The 27,207-nt window shown below is 30.5% G+C and overlaps 1 protein-coding gene across 1 annotated transcript; it reads right to left on the bottom strand.

Moving 5' to 3' along the window:
* Nucleotides 1-1,568: 1,568 nt before the first annotated feature.
* On the bottom strand, nucleotides 1,569-25,999 carry LOC106463594 (putative pre-mRNA-splicing factor ATP-dependent RNA helicase PRP1; the record flags this gene model as incomplete). The annotated part of the gene is made up of 11 exons (XM_013923639.2): nucleotides 1,569-2,718; nucleotides 4,208-4,377; nucleotides 5,035-5,225; nucleotides 6,831-6,953; nucleotides 7,649-7,840; nucleotides 9,574-9,832; nucleotides 10,236-10,490; nucleotides 10,608-10,784; nucleotides 18,251-18,452; nucleotides 23,044-23,237; nucleotides 25,810-25,999. Coding segments are annotated over 11 exons (2,074 nt in total), but the record flags the coding sequence as incomplete, so codon positions are not given.
* Nucleotides 26,000-27,207: the final 1,208 nt, after the last annotated feature.

Genomic DNA, 27,207 nt, shown 5'->3' with positions numbered 1-27,207 from the left:
TCTCTTAGGTGGTACCCCAAAGTTCTATTAAATTCAGGTCAGAGTTGGTTAATACAGATTTTGGACATTATCTGTCTCAAACTACTGCTCAACAATGGGTGTGATACAGTACAGAGCATTATGTTGCTGAAAGAGGTGTGGTTCTTTCCATAAAATTTATCAATGCAGGTAGTACAGCATTATTGAGAAAGTCATATTATGCAAAAAATCATGATTCTCTTAATTATTTCCAGTACTCTCCAGACTGCTGTTTAACCAAGCCTTGCATATTTGAAACAAACAATGATTAATGGGATTCATTGCTTTATATAATAGTTTTCCATTACTCTTCATACCAATTTTGATGATTAAGCCATTGTGACGTTCAAGACCTTACAATGACAACTATGATGAGCAGTTTAGGGCTACAACAAGCAAGCTGGCCTACAGTCTTGATCCTCACCATAGCCTTAAGTGCTGGATTTAATACTAGATGTGAAGTTTTTCTTCATGAAATGTTTCAAAGTTTGCATGAACCAAGATGTGACTACATTTGCATAACTTGGACTGATATTCCATATTAGTATACACAAATCTTAAGTTTCATTACTGAATTATCAACAATTACGTTTAGGGATGAGTAAGCAGATTAATTATAATGACACTTGTATTCATTTCAGTGCTGAAAATTAAAACAGAAAAAGGAAAAAAGAGAATTAATTTATTTAAAGAGATAAGTATTATATCATTTAATGGAAAATAATTTTTGTATGGCAATAAAAAAAAAAAAGGAACCATAAGTAGAAACTTTTTATTCAAATTAAATAGGAAAACTAGTGATTCATGCAAATATAAAAAAAAATGTGTGTTATAAAGCCTATTTATTAGAGCAGTTGAATTTTTGAGCTTGAGTCTTAATTTGTGAGTTGGGGAGAGGGGGGGATTTAACTTGTGAACATATAAACTTCATTATCGATGAAAACTAAAAATGTAGTGAAACCCCTCTCTCTAGGTACATATACAGCAACACAATAACAACTTTTTACCACAATAGGACCCATTTTAAACACTCTTCTTTTTCTTTTTTGTTTCTAACCAGTAACTTATCTGTTTTTTTTTCAAATATTTATTAATGTTATCTTTTAACAATAATCACAGATTTCCTTTTTAAACATGAAAGGTCAAGCTTGTAATTCAACATGACAGATTACTAAGCAATAACAGGAGTTGTTCATCTTTCTTTCTGCAAATATGTTAGACAGACGCCTCTACCCTCATTAGTATCTGGTAAAATCTTTTATACTCTGTCACTCTTTTAACTGACAGGTTTATCTTTTCAAGTCGTTTCTAAAACAATTAATTTTTAATAATTTATTACTATTTATAGTCTCCCATTTCCAAAGCTGTGATTTTTTGTTTTGTACTCCAACATCTGTTACTACAACAGTGTCTAATTTTAGCACTATTTATGTTAAGTATTATCTTTCCTCAAATGTTCTTTTTTCATAATTATTCCTCACTCCTCAAAACGGTGTGAAAAAAAAAAAAAGAGTACTTTTCTTTTAAAAGTAACCATACTTTGCAATATCTCTCCAGAACACACAGGCTTAATTCTTTATTCAACATGACATACTTTATAATCTACTTCAAAATAAGGTCAGATTCCATTTATAATCAAAGGAACAAAACTTTTGCATCTTCCTACAAACGAGTCTTCACTTTGTACAAACTTATAAATATTAACTTGAAATTTTGACACTAAGTTACAAAACTCAGATTTTCCAATTCATAAGAATTGATTTAATTTTTTTTTTTAAAAAAGAGAAGAAACAAAATTCTTTCCATAGGAATATGAACTGTGATTTATGTGTACTATCATCACTAAAGTTAAAAAAAAAAGAGTAAAAATATGTATTTGATAACAATATACACATAAAATGCAAGCTTTTTTTTTCCAGTATCTATCAAATTTCATAACTCTATGTTAAGACAACAGGCTATTCAAAATCTTAAAGCTTCAAAGGACTCAATTATCACTAAAAAAATTTTTAAAGACGTTCTTACAAATTACTACTTTTCACCAACAGATAGCCATTTTTATATTTTTAATTATTACAATACAAGATGTAGTAAAGAAACCTAAAGAAAAATACTACACTGATGAAGTATACATAATAAGGTAGGAGATGACAATGGGTAACACATCTTAAAAACTTAACAGCTTTTAAGTTATTTAAACAGTTACAACAAAGTACACTGTCAGGCACAAATAAACCTATCACTCTGTAATGGAAGTAGTTTTTATTGAAAAACAAAACCAATACGTTTTTGAGAACTTTACAAAAGGTCAATATCTTATTGCATGACAAAAATAAACACACAGTACACACACACACCAGATAATGCCAGTTTTAGCAAAACAAACATATTAGCTTAGACTGAGATATGAAAACATTCATGAATTGAATTTACATTTTTTTCATAATTAAAGAACTTTTGCTAAGAAAACTGTGTTAAATGAGTGTCAACATAAGAGCACTGAAATATACACCAATGATGTATGGGGTTCTTGAAAGATTAATGTCACTAGTTTCTAATGGCTCATTACATCTAATGTGTTAAAACCCTTCTTGATACTGCTTGGATTCTAGCTTTGCTATAATCAGTTCCAACTGTCTCTTGGCTTCACACTGGGGAAAGTTGCTCATGTCATAGTAATTTGGCGCAATCTTTATTAACCTAGAAAAAATAAGATACATTAGTGTAGGAAGAAAGGGCTAGTCAAATCATTCTCTTAATGTAGATCTCTGTAGTCTTTCAATACATATCAGGTGACAAAGAAAAACCTATGGCCAGAGGGAGCTTTCTGGTATAATACACGTCCAGTATGAATGATTATTAGATCATGTCTATTTCCAGACACAAAAGAAGCACTTCATCAACAAAAATCTGTAATTAATTACCAATTCTGTGAATTTTTTTTTACCCTTATGGAAGAAGTTGACATATATATAAAAGAACTAAAATAAAAAATGCAAGGTTTACTTAGGAATAAAATTTATAATTGATGTTCAAAAACAAAACATAACATGCAGTAGGAAGTTTCTTATATGTTGGTCTCAACACAAAGACCAAACATTGTCCATTCCTGCACAATAGACATCAAATCCACTATGTTTAAAGTATTTAATAAACATAGAGAAATAAGAATGTTAACTTACAGCTTAACAATGACATTTAAGTTTGATGAAAAGCTTCTACTATTCATCACGTACATCATCAATAATTCAACTTGCATCTAACCATTATTTCCACATGTAAACTTATAAAAAATGACATCTGAAAAATACTTGATTTATGTTAGAGTGAACCAAAACAAAGAAACTGTTGACAAGTTTCCTAGCATTTTAACAAAAGTTAAATAAGTTTCAACATGAAATCTTATCAACTACAAACAGCAGAGCATATCTTGTTTTGGTACACACACACACACACTAGTGAAGCTACAATACATATATACTCCCAGCACAGGTAAGCAAAAAGAGAGAAGTGTAAAAAACTTAAACACCACCAAAGCTATACTCAATCATGACAGTGGTCTACAGAAAACACAACAACCAAAAATGGATGTTCACCCAGCCCCTACCTGCAAAAGAAAACGTTGGCATTTTTTTCCATAATATGCCCCCCCCCTGGCAATTATAAAAACAAGACTTTCAAAAAACTAATACAAAAACTCCATTAATAGAACTACTAAGACAGACTACATGAACATATTTTAAAAACCATTTTTTGATATTAACAAGGAAACAGTAGCAGTATACAATAACTTGAGCATCTTTAATCCTTATTTTTAAGTTTCTTACCTAAAAGATTATACAAGCTATTCAAACAGCATCACCTTAATGTTATGCATAACTCAATTCCCACTCATATGGTCTAAAATGAGTATTGGTCATGTACATTAAGCAAAAAATTCCAACCAATAAAATAATTGAAAACTAAAATTTTCGAGACTGCCAGGAAATAACAGAAATCCATCAAAAAATGGGAGAATTTACTTTCTGTAATTTGACACTTAGTTTCAAACCCACCTTTTTTTTTAAGAATGACAATATCATTACACATATGATTACTTCTGTAAACTTTATTACCACAAATAATTACCTCAAGTTCGGGTAATTTGTAATGTACTTCTCTTTTCAACACTCATAATGATAGTACTCACCACTCTGCTTTAATGTCTGTAACTGTTCGAATATAGTTTTTGGTGGTCAACACAAATTCATTGTAGATGACCCATTCAGGTTTGTGGTCCAAGCAGGTGGATGGATGAAGCTGAACTATCTGGTTGTCCTTCATGGTCAAATAATGACCAGTCCTCTCTAAATGGGCAGTCTGAAGATCACAAAAGAACAGTTTGATTAAGACTAGTTTAAAAATTAAATGAAAACCAATTCAAAGTATAATTTGTCTAAAATTAATTTTCAAAATCACATGTACCTTTATCAGCCTTATATTAATCTGCTTAGTTTCAAACTTACTATAAAAATACAGGTGTTTTGAAGACTTAAAACATTCTAATAAGTTGAATAGTGTAAATTTGTTTTCAAATCAAGTGTGCATAAAGAAAAACATAACACACCATATTCATTAGTAGTGGAAACTGAAGCCAAGCAGTTTTCAAAATCATGACTTTGGTTGTTTGATTAGTAAGGAAAGAACATGACAAGTTCTTTAGTTATGCTAGTCAGTTTAAAAGACCTAGCTTCTATTTATTGCAAAATTGATTGAAAGAGCTAATTCAAATGATTAGTTGTAGCATACAACTCAAAAATCTTATCAAATTTCAAGGTTATACATATGTGACATAACCACTGAAAGACGTAGCACTTGAGATACAGTAGCTAAGTTGAATAAAGCATTTGCCCAACAGGACAGTAAAAGTTTTGAATCCTATTTGGTATTAGTTTTAAATTCAAAATATTTCTAGCTTCAGAGTAGGGTGAGCATACCTAAAATTTCTATCGTTACAAACATAATATACATATCTACCTGCATAAAAAAACCAGAAACAAGTGCTTTTCGAATGTTTATATAATAATCCTTGCTTGTGAAGTCAGTCGATGACCGTCTCAAGTTGAATCGATCCATGATTCTAGATAACTGCTGCCTCACATTGTCTGCACTTTTCAGGGAGCGGTAGTTTACAAAGTTGTCATAACACCATTGTGGATCTTCATGATCTACATGGCAAGAGACAGACTATTAATGAAGTTCACTGATAGATGGAAACACAGTATAACATAACATAATAAGTTTTAAGGACAATAAGGGACCTACTGGTCCATTTAGGCTGCCCCATTCTCTAAACTAAACTAAAGTTATTAAAAAAAAAAGAAGAAACCATCAATGCCTGCCCTTATAATTCATATCAACCTTTCTCTTAAACTCACGTAAATTTGTTGCCTTCACAACATCTGAGATAACAAAAAATAATAATACAATCAATTCTCTTAACAATCTTAAACACATCATTCAGATCCCCTCTAACTCTTCCTTTTTCAAGAGAAAACAATTTCAGAGATCTTAACCTCTCCTCATATGACAACCCTTCCATCCCAGTCACCATTCTAGTAGCCCTCCTCCAAACCCTTTCCAACAACTCAATGTTCTTCCCAAGGTAAAGAGCTCAAGACTGAACACAATACTCGACATGTGGCATAATTAGTGACCTTATAAAATGAAATTATAACCTCTTTAGACTTGTATTCAATATTTCTGTAGATACAACCTAAAATCCTATTTGCCCTAATACTAGCAACAACACACTGCTTGGATGGCTTAAAAGACTAATCATCCACTACATCAAGATTCCTTTCTTTCATAACACTGTTAAGGTTATTCCCATCCAAATTACACTTATAACTCAAATTATGATAATCCACATGCATTATCTTGCATTTATTATAATTAAATCCCATCCACTACCTATTCACTGAACTCATTAAATTATCCAAATCCTTTTTTAAAACAGCAGCAGCATCCTCACAGCCAGCAACACCCACAAAATTTATTGACTATTCTTTTATCTATGTCAATAATCTAAATCAAAAAGAGCTAAGGTCCTACGATTGAGCCTTGAGGTACCCCACTTGTGACATTAATCCAGTTTGACTGAACTCCATTTATTTAATTTTTTACAATCCTTTTATGTGGCACTTTATACTAAAATATTTCTCATATCTTTGATGACGTTAGAAAAAAACATATAGGTTTAAAAGGTCTTGATAGAAACTGCTTCCCAGTTTGCCCCTGAAGAAGAAAGATATACCTTTCGAAAGCACTTGGTATATAGGGTTTTTATTCATCTCATATCTTTGATATATGTTAAACATTTAATTAAATAATTTCAAAAATTAAACTTCCAAATAAGATGGTTAACAAAATAATATATTATGAATGGTGGACCATTTCTGGTTTATAAGTGCTTAAACAAGAAAAACTTGTGTAAGTGCAGTTCACTCTGTGAAACATAGTTAATCTTAGCCTAAAACTTACACAACAGCACACAATTACATTAAATACACCTTTAAAATGTGCATCTAAATAGTTAGTTGTAGTCGATTAAGAAAAACAACTTTTTTTTAAATATCAGTAAAGCTCAGCCAGATTAATCAACTAGCATCACTAGGATTAATGGTATACATTAATGTTATTTGAAATGAATTAGTAATCAGCTTAAAAAGTTCTAAATATATATAACATTATAACTGCCACCCATATTTAAAACAAAATAAAACATCAGAATCTACGTTTTGCCTATTATGAATTAAATAACATATGCTTACTCTGTTTAAAAGCATGGTACACATTCAGCAAGGTCAGGTGGTCTCCATCAATGTGGGCAAATCTCATCTTTGCTTCATCTGCTGCTTTCTTTGCTTCGTTAGGCCGTACAAAACACTGTGGAACTAAACAGTGTTGGATGGGGGGGCCGCAAAAAATAAGCAACCCCACATCCATCGAGCTTAGTGCATGGAAAACCCGAGCAATATTTGGCCTGGCCTTAACTTGACCCATTTGGCCAAATATTACTATACCATGCCTTTGGGCAAAGACATTTTTTTTTTATAGATAAAGATTTTCATTCTTTCAGTTTTTCACTTATTTTAAACTTATACAGTTTACAATATTTTTCACAGGTTAAAGTACTTAAATTGCTTTTTCCTTTCAAATCACAAATTAATGGTTTAAATTTAATTTATATACAAATATATATACATATATCTATATACAAGAAAGCTCAAAATAATTTGAACTTACATGAATGTGAATTAATTATAAATACTACTCAATATTTTTCTTCTAGAATCAATAAAAGAATTAGTTATTTTTGAAGAATACATTAATAAGAATAGGTTCTTGAGAACATAATTTCTCCTAGACAAATACACACATTGCTATTTTCAACTCTCTAATGTTAAGAAGTAAGCTGTTAAGTTTTTTTTTCCACTTTCAATGAATCATATTAACCAGAACTTAAGCTTTTAAAATATCTAAAGACATTGGTTTTCACTTTTACTTCAACTGTAATTATAGCACAAGCAGTTACATCATGAAATATTTTAAAACAGTAATCATGCCACAGAAGAAACGTACTGCTCACCTGATAACATTGCAGTAATAGAGAGGGTTTCATTGGAACAATTGTTATCACAAGATGCTATCAGCATCTTTCCAAGCTGGGGATCAAGGGGAAACTCAGCCATAACAGAGCCCAACTCAGTTAAATCACCTGTATCATCTAGACAACTCAGATAGTTCAGCAACTCTAATGCTCTCATTAGAGTCTCTGGTGCTAAGCAAAAGTAATAAACATTATTCTTATTAATAATTTCATTTTAAACTAATCCTATGCAAATTCAAAGTTATTTCATGTCCAAAAAACACAAATTAATTGAAACCACTTTCTACTAATATGGGTGTCATTCAAAATCACTTATTACATATATAAAAAAAAAGGATACAAAATGAATCATCAGGAGGAAAACAGTAATACCAAAAACATCTTTAATAAGGATGTTCCAGAATTTCCTTAAATTCCATTATCAATGTTAATATCTCAAAAAAAGTTAGTTCATAATATTCAAACTACAAAAAACAACATTAGCATTGAGTGAGTTTTGTATTCAATCAGAAGTTTAGAAAGAACAGACTTAACCCTATCACCACAGACATCCTTTACTGAGCATGTCATGAGGTTTTAGTGACTTACGTTCAAAATTTTATTAATCTACTGTTTTGTTTATGTTATATCAATTAGTATAGCATATAATCTTAGCTAATAATCCATATTTGAATAGTATATAAGTTTTAAGTTCTTAATTTTATAAGGCAATATTTAAAAAATCCTGTACTTCCCCTAGTGTGACACATTAATGACAATAGGGAAGAGTTGATGTTATTATTTAGTGTTGGGTGATCTTTAATACAGAAAGCCTCTCCATTTTCAATGATCACCCAACACTATATTATAGCATAAACTCTTCCCTGTTGTCATTAATATAATCAATTCCAGATTCTCAGTGTTTTTATTTGATATTTATTATTATTTTAAAGATACAGTGTTTATATTTATACTTAAGTCTTTCTCTAAAATAGTTTCTCTTAACAATGTTATTTACTAAACGTGTATGCTGCACGTTTTATTTTACATTCCATTATATTGTTACCATTTAAATTTCTTTCTAAACTTCCAATTGAATATGAAACTCGCTCAATGCTAATGTTGTTTTTTGTAGTTCAAATATTATAAACCTTTTTTTTTGAAATAATAAGGCCAATGATGGAATTTAAGGAAATTCTGAAACGTCTGTATTAAAGATGTTTCTTTGGATACAAAATGCTTATTGAAATTTTTTCAAAGGTACAGAAACATTTACAAGGAAATCAATGTGTTCTACTGGTCTTTTTTTGCCCACAGATACCCATTTACACAACAATGCTACTCTACTTTCTTCACATCTCATAATGTAAAAAATTCCAGCCATTTCTTAGGCTGTTATTTTTGTAGTTTGTGCTCATGAAGAGACATCCAACAAATACTGAAGAATGTCCGATAACATCTAGTCCCACTAACTACTTTTCCTTGTTTTTATTTCCAGCTGAACAATGGTTGACTTTATACTGAACCCATATTTTTAATTCTAATTTTGTGATTGATAAGAACTGGGATTCTTATTTATATAAAGTACATCTCACATTGTATATTGGAAACTATCAATAATATAGTCAAGGACACTGTTAATAAAAACAAACCTTGAGCTTCTACAGAAATGGAACAGCTAAATCCTGTTTGTTGTTAAGTGACAATGCTAGAAAATCGACATGTATGTGTACAATGCTGAATTAACATTAACTCTTACAAACAATGGGCCAAGATGGCCAAGTGTAATATTACACAAATGACATTTTCGGAGGTAAGCATATTGTTGTGATTCCCATATTGTTCTCAAGAATTAAATTCCTATCTAAATTTAGAACACTAAAGAAATATTTTTTTTTCTTGTTAACTATGGCCTTAGAATCTACCTGGTGGATCCATAAAGTCAAAATGTACAAGATCATCAATTCCAAGCTTCTTAAGTTGCAAGACAACAGAACCCAAGTTAGATCGAAGAATTTCTGGGTATGTATTATCTTGCATCTCAGTCTTATATGCTTTTTCTGTGTACAATCGGAAACACTTCCCGGGTCTGGTTCTACCAGCCCTGCCAGCCCTCTGTTGAGCACTAGCTTTACTAATAGGTGACACCAATAATGACTCCACTCTGATACGGGGATTATAAACCTTGATAAAAAAAACAAAAAACAAGTTAATTACATTTTCATATATTTTCACATTTTAAAACTGTTTATAGTTACAACATATGCTCTGGAGCTTAAAGTCCTTAAAAAGTGACTGTAAGTTTCCTAGGGATGAGGGGAGAACTTTTTTATTTTAGAGAATTATAGTGGTTGTTCTGTACAAATTGTTTTTATGTATCTAAAAGGTTTCATTTCAGTTACAACTTACAAGTTGATTTACGATATATACTGAACCATTATTAGCATTAGTGCATTTCTTACTAACTAAAAACGTAATAAAGAAAATACGATAATGAAGAACAAATATGATAACGCACAAAATAATTGTTAGAAATTATGCTTAGTATTAGATGTTTTAAACAATTTGATGAAACATTAGTGTATACCTTCTGCTTAGCAAAACCAGGATCAATCACAAACACCACACCATCTATGGTAAGGGAGGTTTCTGCTATGTTTGTAGAGACTACCACTTTACGACCAATACCGCCAGTTGGTTTTTTAGGTGGTGGTGGCTCAAAAATTCTTTGTTGGAGATTGGGTGGCAGAGTAGAGTATAAAGGTATACATTTCAGTTCACCAACTTCAGGCCCCATATTATCCACTTCTCGTTTTATCCTTTTACAAGCCTCTTCAATTTCCTGTCAAACACGTTCAGATGATTCAGTGTCATTTTAAAAAAGTATACAAATAAACACTTTAGCAAACAGATATTTTATACAAGCCAAAACATTTTACAAAAACAAAAAACTTCTTACTTCTTGTCCAGTAAGGAAGAGCAGAACATCTCCCTCAGATTCTTCACACATGTGGATTTGTATTACAGTTCTGATAGCAGCCTCCAGATAGTCTCTCTCAGGCTCTGGAGTGTAAAATATCTCTACAGGGTGTGTTCTGCCTGGTACATTCATCAAGGGTGCATTATCAAAGTAATGCTGTAAAAATTTTACAGAAAAAAAAGACACATGAATGAGTAGTTTATACACTGAATAAACTTACAAAGAACAGACTCATTAATCTTTTTAAGAATCATACCTTAAAGTTTAGAAAACATAGTCATTATTTTGTAAAGAGATATGTTTAAAGAATTACAATACTTTTACCTGTTTTTTTATAACACCAACAGAGGTTAATCATTGATTTAATGAAAACTCTAGAAATTCATATCATTATAAAACTTGTAATGAGCTTATGAATCTCCTACAGAAATTGGAAGCTTACAATAAATAGCATTAGGCAGTGATATTACAAAATGTTTATTAATTTTTTTTACAGTTACAAATTGGTTGAAAATATGAATAAATGCTTCAACACTAACATGGTCTGAGGTTTTTCACGAAGGTACATTACCGTGTAACTGGTCAAACACTACTTTACCAAGTAGTTTTCACAGTATGCTTGAAATGCTTTATGGAATTACAAGCACAATTAACAAACCTTCCCATCAGGTTAACCCAGATATCAGCATAGAATGCAATTATCCAGATAATGGAAATATACTGAATAACCATTCCTAGAAATAACATAGTCGAACCTTTCTATAAATATTTCATATTAGTTTGGTAATAAACTAATCTTCAATATTCACTTTTAAATGTACCTTGAAGATAAAATTGTTATTTATCTAAATTCTCCACACTGTTTTTGAAACAATAATGAGAATATGATTATTTTCACTGTTTTCAGAAACTTCAACAGTACATCACAATTGAGAAAGACACAAAAATGGACTTAACAATGTCTAAATATCACACAGATGAGCAAAGAAATTTCACAGAACAGTCTACTTAAATAATAATATTATCTGTTAATGACATTCTATAACCACAATTTTGTATAGTACAAACGTTTTAAATAGTATCTACCTTCTGCTTAAAACATTCATAATAATTTGTTTTGGTATTTCTATAATTTTTTAGATTGGAAAAATTTTTAAATTTTGTTGAGAGACCTGTTTTGTGAAAAACCTTAAAAAATATTTCCTTTGCCTTGAAATTTAAATTTTTTTCATTGTTGATCAGAAAGTTCTATTTCATATATCCAGTCAGTTTCACTTTGACTGATATTCAGTATCATATTTCTTTTTGTTTTGCTAATTGCAGTAGTCATTCCTTCTAGCTAGAGCTCATAAAACTTTTTTTTAAAAAACTGACAGATTTATCATTAATCTAAGTCTTTGCTTTTTGAAATGGCATCACTGTTACCTTTTTTTAGGCTCTGTATCATGGTTTTTTGTCAAAAATATTCTTAGTTGAGATCACATAAATATAGTTTCTTTTGAATAAACAATACAAGTTATTTTATTTGTGTGCATAGATTGAATACGATAAATTTAATAATAATATTCAAAAATAAGGATCTCAGTCATCAGAATATTTTGCTGTTGTATACAATACTCTAAACCTAAGTTTACCTGATGTCTTGATATAGAAAAAAAAAATTATATTTCAAACAGACTAATTTTAATACAGAAACATTTTAAAAAACAACAACAATGTTTAAAGAAAGTATAAAAAAAATCCCAGACTGTGGTTGTGTTTAAGTCTTCTAACCTTCCCATTAAATTTTTGTTCACTGCTACAGGAGCTCCAGGTAGACAATATTTTGGGAAACCACAAGGCATTTCTCAAATCATATTATTTACTTACAATGATATAAATACTTTATAATCTGCTTTATTCAATTGTACTTAGCCATTAGTTATAGCTACGTTAAAAACTGTTCTTCATTAGTAATTGTTCAGACCAAATTCTGTGACATCATAAGTAACGTATAACTTTAATGTATCTTGTTTTAGCATATATTTGAATTTATGTCTTATATAGAAATGCCAAGACTAATTAATGTAAAATAGAAATAATTTAGTTTCTGCAGGATGCTGAAATCTGCAAAGTAAAGCATACAAATGCATGGTTTTTCACTTATTTTGGGTGATTTAATGCAGAGCAGTTGGAAGTATATTCACACTTAAATTTTTGCAACATCCATGTTGATAACAGTTCTATACTGTATCAGGACACTATCTATAGTTATTGTGGTCGATATGTTTCTCCCTTTAGATTATTTTGTGTGTATATTTAGCTAATAACCTTACCATACTTTTGTCTTTTTGTTCTTTATATTCCTGATTTTTGTGGTATTTTGATGTTAAGAGTTGTGTTCTAATATATCATAGTTTCATATCAGAATGCAATAACTTATTATATTGTACAGTACAGTACTCTATAGCAAGGTGCCCTTAATATAAAATTGAGCCAAGCAAAGCTAGAATCCATATTGACCACATTAAATTTCTGAATTTTTTTTGGTGTATGCAGGACATGGGTGTTTGTGAGTTGTACATTGTTATGATATGGAATGTTGTCAACAGAAGGTCTCAAGGGGTGGATTAGCTGTGCCATTTTTTCTTTATTATTAGTTACAAAGTACTTCTCTTCAGAGTTTGAACTGCTAAACTTTTCACATATATTTTCTGTGTATATTTTGTTGTCAGTGACTGAAGTAGAAATCTGCAGAAAATAAATAAATCAACAAATCACCATTTGTGTCATAAGACTGTTTACGTGACACCATAATATGATACTCGTGAGAGCAACAAAGCATGCACACAGAAATAAGCTGACTCGACCCCTGCTCCGAAAACATTATGTGGAATTTATCGGCTTATGTATCCTACAGTGTTTATAACAAGAATTCCCTAAAGTAATATGATTGCATATTAAATTCATGAAAATGTTTATTACAGTATATGGTTCGATCCAATAAACATTGCAAGTGTTTGAACATTGGTCATCCTTCTGAGATGTTTGGAATTTAGCGGTATATCGTACAGGCATACAAAGATAACTGCCCACTTTATCGAGTGCCCTTATAAAGAATGAGACCAAAGACACTGCTCTTAATCCAGAATATCGAAGTGCCTGTTATTGCAAGATTTATTTTGGTTACAAATAGTAGGAAAAAGAGAGAGAGAGAGAGCGAAAAAGTCTGCCCTTAATGGCACAGTTCCTGTTAATCGAGGTTCTACTGTAATATTTGTGGCCAATCTTTTTCTTATTTTCACCTTTAATTTATGGTATTATTTATATAGTAAAATTACATGTAATGTTTCCTTTGTTGTAAGTGAAGCTTTCAAATATGGAACTCTTTCCCTCATGTATATTTTGAAAAATTTTCTTGATTAAATGGCTTTTGTTTCAAAATCTTTCTAATAAAACTAACAAGGTTCCCCCTACTTCTGAATGGACTAATTATCAATGTAATTTCAGATTGGATGAATTTTATTCAATGTTATGAAAATGTTTTAGTTTCATTTGAGTACAGATGCAGAAGAATAAATGCATAAATGATTATGATCCCAAAGGTATCACTGTTTCACTCCACCTTCACAACAAATTCACTGGATTGTGTTATACAGTAACATAAAAATGAAATGTACCTGTATTTAAAGGGTACGATTGTAATGCTTTATTCTGGGGTTTAAAATCGGGATGAACAGCATTATGACTATATACAGTGGTTAACTTTTGATACTGATATGTAAATTTAAATGAGCATAGAATTCATGGGTACTATATAACAAACATTATTCTCACCAGTGTTTCACATAACACGTTAAAACCTGTTCATCAGAACAAAAGAAACACACCTCCAACTTACTTTTACCATCTTCCAACTATTATTTCTGCTGCTTGGAAATGGAGTAAATTACATCATTCCGAGATTAGGTACAACTACAGACTTCTTTAAACAAAACTTAGTGTTACCCGATTACTAAAGTTTCAAACTACTGGTAAAAATAAATACCATTTAATTTCAAACTTTTTCTCTCTCCAAAAACAATTTTTGTAGCCGTTATTGTTTATGTATGATCCATGTTTTAAACTGTTTTATAAAACCTATAATGGTTACTTTAAAAAAATTGTGCAACTGGAAATATCACTTTCTGTTAAAATGGTATTTATTACACAACTATATAAAATAATTTTTTATAGTAAATGAAATAAAAATGTTTTGTATTCTACCATTTACCAACTGTGATATAACTATACACAACTGGTTTTATTAGAGGTTCATCTAACTTTGTGATTAGTTTAACATAAAAACTAAACTATATATGTATATACACACACACACACGAGGTACAATAACACACAAAATGTGTCCAAAGAACAAGTCTTACAATTATGTGAAAACTGTAAAGTTTGTTACATTCCTATCACAAAAATTAGTTTTAGAAAATATTGAAAACAAATAAATAATACTATTTTGTTTTTATATAAGTTACAGTAATAGAAAATACTCAGTATATGTACTAGAACATGATTTCATAGACGAAAGAACAATTCTCTCAAGAAGTGTTCGCTCATCAATACAAAGATAAAGTTGAGTTTAATTTTTATCAAAGTCTGTCTATCAAAGAGACATATTCCATGCTTTATTTATACAACAAACAAAACAGTAATACACATGATTATAGTATTAACAATATAATACTAATGTCATCTTTAACCAGTAATTGATGGCTAAAACTTCAACACTTTTATATACATTCAATTATTGAGAACCTACTTATTTAAAATTATGTTTAATATTGGTTGTAGTTTGGTTGAAATACAGACAGACATCACTAAATTAAGATGCAAACAAATATTTTAATCTTATAAAAAGTGTAAAATGTATTTTTGGTCCAGCAGAAATAAAAGACAGGAATCAAACTTGGCTAAAATGTGGACAAATACTTCAAGTATGATTAGTGTATGCTAAAAAACAAATTTGAATAGTGTGGATAAATATATTTAATCTGTTCACTGTAAAAAAAGAACTGGTCTGGTAGAAGTGTAGTGAAGAACCTAATTTGGTTAAAGTGTAAACAGTATCTCCAGGATAATTAAATCATGATACTCCAAAGCATGCAGGATAAAAAGAAAAAGTCAGTATGAGAAAAGAAATCCAAGAACCCAACTACTTTCAGAAAGTGGATGTGACTTGGGGTGAATAAGCAGAACCCCATCTTGCATGAAAACATTGTTTTGTCTGTTAATCTGGTCAATGGCATAGGCAGGTAGAAGGCTCTGATATATCGATCATCAGTGACCATCTCTTCACATACCACCAACTGTGATCATCCAGTTGTCCAAATGGTACCACACACCATAATACAAATACCCCAGAATTGTTGGTCATAGCAAGCAGATGGTTCAATGAAAATTATTGGGAGAATAACTGCCAAACCCATTTTCATTCACCATCCAAAATTACAATGTCTCAAAAGGCAGAAGGGTGTGATAGCTAGCACTTGTGCTAATGTGCAATACTGCTTGAAGTGAAGAGTGGCTTCTCTCTAGCTATTCTGCCATTGTAGCTCATACTATGAGAATATCTTCTGATGGTATTGGAGCACACTTGCATGTGTCCTATATACAGCTGGATAATTAATGTAATTTGTTAATCAATTTATCATAGGGCTTGTTAAACAAATGTACATGGGATCGGCATTTTGGACCGAATCTGTACTGATAAAGGCATGTTAACTATAATCCCATGTGCCAAACTTTTCTTACAATGTACAAGTCTATTGTACACAGAAATTCAGATGTGTTACGAAAGTATTTGTACATTAGATATGGCTGTGAACTGATGATGTCGGTGTGCAGGGTGATGTACTGTGAAGAATAGACATACTTTTGTCCTTTGTAAGGTTCGCATATTGCATTTGTATAATCGCTAGAGCCTCCAAGATCTACAGTTGTTTTTTTTTCAGTATCTCTTTATATTGTACCCAGTATTTACTCTCTTTACCATCAACTATCACTAAAGCGGTAACGGGGGGTAAAATAAATATCTGATAACAACAAATATATAACACAACACTGAATGGTACTCTGTAAAATATCATGGCATGCACATCCCTCCTCACATTACATTTAACTAATTAGTTATTCTCGCAAAGGTTGGATAGTTAGAATAATCAAAAACAGTAATAATCACAAACACTCATTTTGATTAGTTGTTTCTTTTTGTGGCTCATGACACAACTTGATTAAGCTGAACAACCTTGAATTATGCAAAAATAAGAAGAAACTGAAACAGCAATATTTTGATTACTTGTATAATGGTAATAATTGAAAATATTAATAATCGGGAACACAAATTTCCAATGGCAGTACTAGGTATAAGCAGACTAAACAATTACTTACGGCATGTAGTAGCTCAAGAGGCCCTCGATTCATTGGGATTATTTTATTATCTTCATCAGAATTTTGACTTTTACCTGTTTTAATATTGTACTCATTTGAAAAAAAAAAAAATTTTTTAATCAAAGTAATGGGCAGATGTTTAAAAATTACAACAGCAAGACACTATTTAAACAGGCTCACAGTTTATTGGTTGTTAAGAGCAGTAATTACAGTGTGTGTACTTGATTTGAGAAATATACCAGGGTAATGGTGTTTGCTTATGAGTTGAAATAACTTTCTAGTAATTGTTATACTTGTATATTTTTTGACTTGGATAAATAATGCAATTACTATTTCCTTAGAGTTGGGTGGGTGAAGAATCTACAAAATATGCTTGCTTAGGGCTGCTAACAATAAAGTACTGTTCCAACTAATTTCAATTGATTAGTTGTTTTACATAATACTAATCCATGTAATCAATGATCATGGGTATTTGATTATTTTGATTGAGTTAATTGCCCAGTTCTAGTATTGTACAGTTAAAGCTGTTTGGAGTGGGTCATTCTCCATACTTCTCCTTACAGCACAAAGATTTCATTCTGTCGGTTTTGGGCATCCAGATAATGCAGAATCTGTTGTTTCCTAACATGACTGGAATTATTCTATCACCCTATTCACTGCTGACAATGGTACAAGTGGCTTGGTAGTTTTTCACCGACTTTGATCCTCTTTCCACAGTGCAACTATTTGAAACTTTGGCTAATTCCTAGAACTGATTAGGTTGTGACATGACTGTTTGTATTTAGTGACCTATGCTGAGCTATACTTATATTTACATATTGGATTTATTAGCATATGATGCCATGGCGATGGTCAATTCTCGGAGGAAGGGGTCTATTTTATTTTTGGTAGGCTGTGTACTATTGTTTATTATTGTGATTTATTTATAATGCAACTATAGTAGCATTCCCAAACCCATATTATTAACTAAATTAAAAAAAAAAGAAGATAAGTAACAAATGCCATGTTATTTTCACAAAATTAGCAGACACTGATCTTTTCTAGAACTTCCATGTCTGTACAAACACCAAATATGTTATGTTTTAAATTTATCCAAGATTTATTACTACTTTGTTTTTTTCTGTTGAAAGAATTGTATAAATTATTAGAAATTAGCTGTAGTATGAAAAACAACATTATTTTTAGATAGACATCAAACTCACTTGGAATTTTCCAGCATCCAATGTTGCACTCATAACAACTATTTTTAAGTCAGCACGTTGGGTAATAACTTGTTTAAGAACTCCCATTAAAATATCAGTTGCAAGAGTTCTTTCATGAGCTTCATCCAATAAGACAACACCGTATGTTTCCAGTAGAGGATCACTCATGGCTTCTCGAAGCAGCATACCATCAGTCATGTATCTAACAGAAAACATTTAGTGAATTATTATTGCTCTAAGCAGTTTTTAACTAATTCAGGTATACTACAAAAAGTATCCAAAGTATAAATATTGATATGATTGGACCGCATTCAATTGTTTTGGTGATAACTGTTTAATCATTATTTTTAAACTTTCTTCTAAAACTAGTATTACAAGAAACAAATAATTATTGATATTTTATTTTCCTTTATTTAAGTATTCATTTACCATAATATGCTTAGATATTTCAACTGAATTATAAAAGTCAAAGACTGAACATTTTACATTATAAATTGATTGGATGATACATACACACTGCTGTTGCACAACAACACTGAAGAGGACAGGACTTGTTATTTTTATTGCACTCTAATAGGTTTAAATGAAAAATGTGGCTATTTTAGTGTCTATTAATGTAAATTAATCAAAATTCATTATTCTTAAGTCAAAAAATGAAACCAAAGATAAACAACCAGCTAACAACACCACTGCATCTCAAACTATGATGCCTGAGATGGGCAAAAAATGAAACTTTGAAACCTTGGTTAAACAATTAGATAGCTATGTCAACTGCATTTAAATATGTAATCCATTTGTTTATATTATGCCTTATTGGTTTTACTTAGTAACTGCGTGAATGGGCACAGAAAATTACCAAAGGGAAATGTAAAAACACAATATATATCTATATAAATATATATATATATATGAATATAAAATATGTTAACTCGTTACATATATTAAGTGAAACCTTCTGATTAACAATGAAAAAGTTGGCTTGGTTATTTACAACAAATGTAAGCATTTACTCGTTTTTTTTTAAATATACCACAATGAACTTTTTTCAAGTTTTCAAAGCTTCAAATTCAAACAAATATTATATAAAAATCAGAAGGTCATCAAAAGTTTCAAGCTATTTCATTCCGTAGTGGTGTGTCAATGTGGATTAAACAAATACAATGATATCTCAGTAAAGCAAGAATATCTTAAAATTTAATATTTTGGCTTGTCGATGTTTATAGTATGTGTTTCTAACTGGTTGAACAGTTTGATGCCCTTAGTAGTAAAGAGAAAAAAATCTATAAATGAGAAGTCACAGCATTAACATACACTGATAATACAGTAGTTTGATTAAAATTTAAATGCAACTCTGTAAAGAGGTTGTGACATGCACTTTGGCCCTCCCATGTCTATCGGGTTAAGTCAGGTGGCATAAGATTTAAGGTCTATCTCTATGCTGATCTCTTTCAATCAGCAGCCACTGCACTTTTATGAGTTTGTGCATTTTCGATGTGTTAGGATATGTTAGGCTCCAAAACATGTTTGTGATTGGTTGGTCATCTGTCAATCAGTCATTTACCATGAGCCACAAATACTGATTTCGTCTACCATAAACACCAACGCAGACAAGGTAGTCACAAATTGAGCCTACTAGTGCTAATATTTTTTAGATCTGATAGATAGATATGTACTGTATACCTAAAAGGTGTTCACTGATTGTGACAGGATTAAATTAATTTCATGCCAGCTGTCACCCAATCTAGCCACTAAAATTGGACACTTCCTTCCTTCCTTCATTTAACGTATCTTATAAATCATATCATGTGGTCCACTCTTGATAAAAGCATTAACACTCTTGCTATGGGCTCAGTTGAATCAGCCAAGTTCATGACCCAAATTGACCTTTATAGTTTCTACACTATAATTTCTAATATATTTTGTGTATCTTCATGAAATTTCCTAAGCCTTCAGTAAGCAATAAGTTTTTTATAGACATAAAATTAGAATTCTTAATGAAGTATTTTCACTAAACATTTATCCATGTATATAGGGAATCAAAGTGTTAACTGCTCCGAGTACAAAATGACCTTCGTGTTGAGACTAAAATTGCCTTTCTTCATCTGAAAATTATAAATTAATTTGAAATGTATTTTTCAGTAAACTATTTTTTATCTGTTTTTCTCTACCCTAACTCTATCTTATCTCATAACCATGACAAAAAAAAAGTCTAAATGACCCTTTTTTCTTTCTAGAATGACTACAAATTGTAAGAAGAAACTACATTTGTTTATCCTAAAAAGCTTTAAAGTTGTAAGAGTATTTATAGTTTATACTTAAATACTCCCACTACACAAATTATAAATCACTTGGCAAATGTGTAACTCATACTACCCTATCAAATTAAATAATGCATGGCCTACTCATGAGCGTACCTTGTGATTTTTTTTCTTTTTCTTTATTTTACCTAATCTAATCTAAAAAGTTTCTGAGTTTCATATTTTGGTTACTTTTATAATAATAAATTAAGAATGCACATGCTGTTGACTGTCAATGAAACTTAACCCTACTTTTGTATACTAAAGATACTACTACATTAAATAATTTTTTATTTAATAAAATACTGCACCAAAGAACACAGAATAAAAACACATAAAAAGCAGACAATATCCAACAACTATCAATTTTTTTTTCGTTTTCTAATCATGCAACAAGAACCATTAAAAATTCAGCTAAGCTCATTGATGTGTTTCCCATGGGAATGAAGTTTGAACTCTAAGCAAAATAGACAATTCTCTGTACAGAAAACAACGTAATATAATACATCAATTGATAAATTAAAACATTGGCTTTCTATTTGTTATAAATAATACAGTGTTAAATGTCAGAGGGAACTATTGGCAATTTGTGAAATAGAGGATGTGATAAGTGAGCATGGCAAGAGGGGTCTGATTTTCTAGTTTCTGGATCTGTAACCAAATAAGATTGAAGGTTATAAAAATCATGCTTTACCTGAGTGATGACAACATTATAATGAGTAATTTACATTAAATTTCATATTTCTTGGAGGGGGTGGCAAATAAATTAGAAAAGAGAGGATACCTAGAAAGCAAATGTCACAATTCTCATACAAGGATTTTTTAAATATTTCCTTATAAATCTAAGAACTTAAAACTTATATTAAAATTTGATTTATTAACTATGTTTTTATGCCAAGTTTATTCGTATATACCATGATAATAAAGTAGCTTAATTAAATTATGAATGTAATCCCAGTAAAACCTCATGATGTATAGAAAAGGATGCCATATGGAAAGATCTAAGTATGTGTGTGTGTGTTTTTATGAAATCAAATATTTTTCAGTGGCAAGACTGAAAAAGTTCACTTTATCCTAGACTAGCAAATAGCCCATCAAAAATGACGGGGCAAGTACTACCATCCTCACACCATAGTATACCCCAACCTCATACTTCATAGCTAACTGAAATAAACAAGTTTTGCAAAATCAAGATTGACCAAGAAAGAGGTAGAAAAGTGCAGTAGAGGCAGTGAACTGTCGGTAAGTTCTTTTTTAAGCCAGTTAAAATTAAGATCATTCAAGAAATGAATTTGTGGCATACTTATAAAATAATTGTTGGTAAAAATCTGTAAGACTTATAATATACAAAAAAGCCAGTGCATTTTGGTAACACTACGTTAAATCAATGGCTTTTGTTGCTTAAAAGCAAAAGTGTAATCTAATAATGTTGTTAGTCTATGAAAGTATAAACTAAAATGTACAGACAACAAAACTGGAAAAATATTTGAATCAATATTTTTACTTTCATGATAAATTTTAATGCACTTGGTTCTAGGCTAGGTAATCCCACTTATATCTTTACTTTAGGCTTATTATACCAACACTCACTACAAATATCAGCTTTCATGGCACCCTCCTCACAGCCCCTTTGCACCCCCATCACTAAAATCATGAGCAGACAGTGATCAAATTATTCTATCTGGATAAATGCATTTTGGCTTTTATGACTCCTACTATTTTGAGAAATCAAGCTTAAAGTGACATGTCACACACACTGGCTTCTATGTAGGTTACATTCATTTACTTAGAATAATGTTGGGATTTACATTATGTCTAGTGCCTGTACACACAGAAGTATATACAAATAAGTTCACCTATGCTGGTTTTAATTTTTCTCATTAATATTGGTTACTTGTTACAATTTTATGTACTAGTAAACAAAAGTCCCATTTTAGTAAGTTGCAGAAAATCTAGTTATTCGAGCAATTGATAGAAACAGTCTCGTGTATCATGACACCGTATTCTTCATCAAGCTTGATATTCAAACTCTGCAAAGCACGGAGTGTAACCACCATACTGTCTTGATAATGTAATAGATCCATATTAGTAATCTCACCATCAGAATATTTTTCAAACTTAAGTTATATTTTAAGGGTTAATAATCTGATATAATAAATATTAACATGTTGTATACACTTGTGACATATCAGATATTGATGTAGATGTTCAAAAGGCTAAATTGTGCACAGCATGAACTTGAAAACATGTAGATCACAGCAATCACTGATTAAAAGAGCAGTTGTGGAATGAATGAAAGTTCTTCCTGATTTTACTGCTAGTAATACTTATCATATGGTGGTGGTGTTTTTTAATTTTTTATTATAAAATGACAAATCAATCTAGTAATTAAACTAGTTGCTATCTGTTAAAATCAAGCTCTGAGATTCACTACTAACAATACTCTGGTAAAATTGCTGTTATAATGACAAATTTACGAAGTTTTAGACTTCTTACTTCAACATTGTTTTTGCAGAGGAACAATCTTCAAATCGTATACTATAGCCAACTTCTTGACCCAGCATAACATCCATCTCTTCAGCAACTCGAGCTGCAACACTCATAGCTGCCACTCTTCTTGGCTGTGTACAGGCAACTCCTTTTTTTCCTACAAACTTGTTTCGTAAATACTCAACACACCATTGAGGAATCTGAGAAGGGATAAAAATTTAAAAGTACATACTGTAAAAATCAAAAATATTAAGTGGTATTGCTATTACCTGAATGGGGTGGTGGGGAGAAAAAATTAACTTGACAGAGTTTAACTCTCTCTATACGGGCTCGGTCGAATTGACTGATCACGTAACCACTTTGTACTCGTTATAGTTTTGATACTTCTAACTATTAATATAGTATGTTTATCTTCACAAAATTTGGCAGACTTTCAGTAAACATTACAAGTCATGACATGCACAGTAAAGAATGCCCGTGGTAAGAAGTTTAAAATAACTGAAGGTCTATTATTTACAAATTCTTAAACTAGAATATCAGCCAACCTTTAAATTTTATAATATATATATATCTGAAACATACATAAATAACCATTAACAAAAATGGTTGGTGTATACATTATTCACACATATTGTGACCTTAATAACTAAGAAATTTCTTGAGAGAAGAGAGCACCTACAAATTATTGTACAATCAATAAAAATAGAGTATTAAGAGATTCCTAAAGCACTAATTTCACTAAATTTAAGTTTCCAAAATAACAAATGTTTACAAATATGTATTGATAAGCAATCTCCAACTCAACAGCAACAGAAAGAGTAGAGCACTTATCCATATCGAGCATTTAGTCTGAAAATCTGCAGAAATATGCATTTTATTATAAGGGATCCAGAAGTGTATGCCATCTATAATTGGATAACATTCAAAGAAGTTATGACTGGTTTATGGTAGTAGAATTGGGTGATTTCTTATCCTAATTCAGACAACAGTCATGGCATTGTTGTTGTACATCATCTATGGAACACCCACCATTCTAGAACTTTTTGTGAAATTTGTGATGAACTACTAGGACAACCAGCCAGAGTCTCTTAGTGTTTATTCTTGTTGAAATGGAAACAAGGTCAGATTCAAAGCTAACCTGCAAATGTAAATCAGTAAAATGTCCAAGGTGTTACAAGTGCAGCAGGTATGAACCAATAGTGGTGGCACACCAGTTACTTTAAAAGTCAGTTATAAGAGATAAGAGAAGCTTCAGTACAGGAGGTGCTGTCAAACACCCAAAGAAATGAACATCTGGTTATAGGAATAGTAAACTTAGAGGTGTATATGATAACTTGCCCTCAAATGGGAAAGAAAATAAAAATGAATCGGCATGGTGCAAATCCCAACAATGTCAGGGAAGAAAGGATTCAAAACTAGGTAAGAATCAGAAAAGTTGAGGACTTTTTCTCAGTGAAGTGCTTCAATATCACAACGATAAGAAGAGAGAGAGGAGTACCAAAACAGCATAATCATTACAGCCGGTGGTCCAATTTGGCAGGACAGAAACACATTAACGACTACTCAGATCAAAGATCTGGTGGAATACCCAACTATCCACCAAAGTAGCCATATTTTCTGCTGTTGAGTCAGAGATGGCTTATTTTAAAACAATGTGAATACTTTTACAACTTTTATTTTTTATAACACTTATCTCAACATCTGATGGTTCATGATACTCCTGTTAGATCACCATTAAATTTTATAATAATTGTGCTCTAAATAATAGGGAATCAAAATCTGAACAAGGATTAACTTACTACATTTTTGTTTTTCAAGTACAATACAATCTTTAATTATTTTAGCCCAATGCAAATAAACCACCTGTTATTATTATTGCTTTGAATAAAACCTAAATATATTTTGACTGCATTTAGCCTACAAATTCAACGTTTCAAGCTTGTAATTTTTTTTCTTTTTTGACAAATAATTTGTCTCTCAGTAGATTTTATTAAAAGTGGTGATAATTTACCAAAAGTGGTAAAACTCATGAGCCAAGCCCTCAATATTATTATACATATTACAGTATTATTCCTTTCCAGCCCAGCATTTCATTTTTTTTGCAAGGGCAAGTGAAAATCTAGAAAATGAGACTATAAGTGGTATGTTTAGATTTAGAATTTTGTCTTGATATAAATTTCATTAACATTTGTTTTAGAAATAAAATCCAAACTCCTAACTCAACATTTTGAATTTCCCTCCTCTAACTATAATTTCTCTCTGTAGAGTAGAAATATATAAATTTCTCACATACATAAATAACTTACCAACATATGTCTTTGTACATGTTCATTGCTTAATTATAGCTTAAATAACCTGAAATAGTGAATTATAACTGCACTTTTTGTTGTACAATTTCCAAGCTTCTAAATCTAACAAAAGCATGAATTGGTATCTGGTGATATTTTCTAACTTTTTAGTTATTACATCAAAAACTGTTCTTGATAATGATATTGATTCCCAAGTTTTTATGCTTATTTAGTTGAAGTACTTCCTTTGGCAGTTGCTTTTCACTTTACAAAAATCTCTTTTTACAACATTTTTGCTTTCCTTTTTAAAAACAAACAACCAACAAAACAAAACAAAATTATGATAAATAGAGCAAGCTTTTAAAAATATAAATAATGTGTTTCTCCACAAGAATTAGTCAGATGTAAACCAGAAATGCTTTGGCAAAAAGAAAAAAAAGAGAAAACCTAACTCACATACTTAAAGATTTTAAACCATCATTACCTGAGTAGTTTTACCAGATCCTGTTTCTCCTACTAAAACCACTATTTGGTTAGTATTCAGCAGATCCAAAAACTTTTCCCTATACTCCCATACAGGAAGGGTAATCCTTTTTCTAAAGTGTTCATAGTACCGGGTAGTGTATGGCAAGCCATTAAATGGGTTTAACTGAACCTGAGGAATACAAAATTTACTTAATATTTAAACATTTTCCCAGAAAAGAATTAGTTAAACTATATCACCACATTCTTGTTACAAATAATACCTTTTTCAAATTCATGTAAGATCATTCTGATATATTTTACAAAACAATAACATGTATGAAAATATTAGAATCTAACTCATTAACAAATAACTCTTTAGATACAATGACTAAAAATCATACTTTCTTATAACAAATTTTAAAAACTTTTAAGAAACTGGCTTAAAAACCCATAAACTATTAGTCATTTAGCCAAAACTTTGAGCTAGATTTTAAATATTGATGATGATACAGTTACATTTCTCCATGAGAGTTTCTCCTGCTACTTCCTAATAGAACTGGGAGTTTAGTGAAATTTGATAATCAATTAATTGTTGTGTTTATTAATCAATTACATTCAACTTGTAGATTATTTTTACATAAGAAATAAATAGTTGGAATAATCAAAAATAGTAATAATTGAAACCAATAATTTAGATCAGTTGATTATTTTTGTGAGTCAAGTCATGACAATGACTAATTAAGCTGAGCAACCTTGAATTAATGGAAAATAATAGTGCAATATCATAATGGTAATAATTCGATCAGTTAATTATTTTTTGACATCAATCGTTATAATCAACTTCTATAGGAAAAAAGATTATATCGATTAATGAGTTAATTGTTCAACTTTAATGGTGAATATCCCACATATAAACTGATAAAAAAGTCATGGAGAATATTAATGCTGCTATGAACTAAAATGGTGTTTAATACATAAGTAAATATAAAACAGTTTAAAGCTTCTAGTAACTTTTATATGTCATATGTTCTTTGTAAAACTAGCAGTCAAACATAATAGGGTTCATATTGTAGACAAGAAAAATTTTAACATTGTTTCATTAATTTAAATATATTTGTAAATTGTAATCAATTCATTTTTTTGGAAAACATAATTTAATAATAAAGAAAAACATAAATTTAATGAAATGAAATATTTATTAGTTGTTTTGGAATCATCAGAATTCTGTTTTCAAGTAAGCTAGAAATACAAAAATATACAACAGTAATTATATCAAAAATGTGATATAATCTCGTGTATCTAATAGTATGTACTTTGAGCTTCTAGCTAATAAATGCTTCATATAACTGCATTTGCAACTAGGTATATGACTGAGGTTTTAAGAATTAAAGGGATATATATATATATTTAACCCAAG

The sequence above is a fragment of the Limulus polyphemus genome, unplaced genomic scaffold (assembly GCF_000517525.1).
Source record: "Limulus polyphemus unplaced genomic scaffold, Limulus_polyphemus-2.1.2 Scaffold1443, whole genome shotgun sequence".
Lineage (NCBI taxonomy): Eukaryota > Metazoa > Arthropoda > Merostomata > Xiphosura > Limulidae > Limulus > Limulus polyphemus.
Note: the sequence above shows the minus strand (reverse complement) of the source record. Positions and strands in the feature narration are given on the sequence as shown.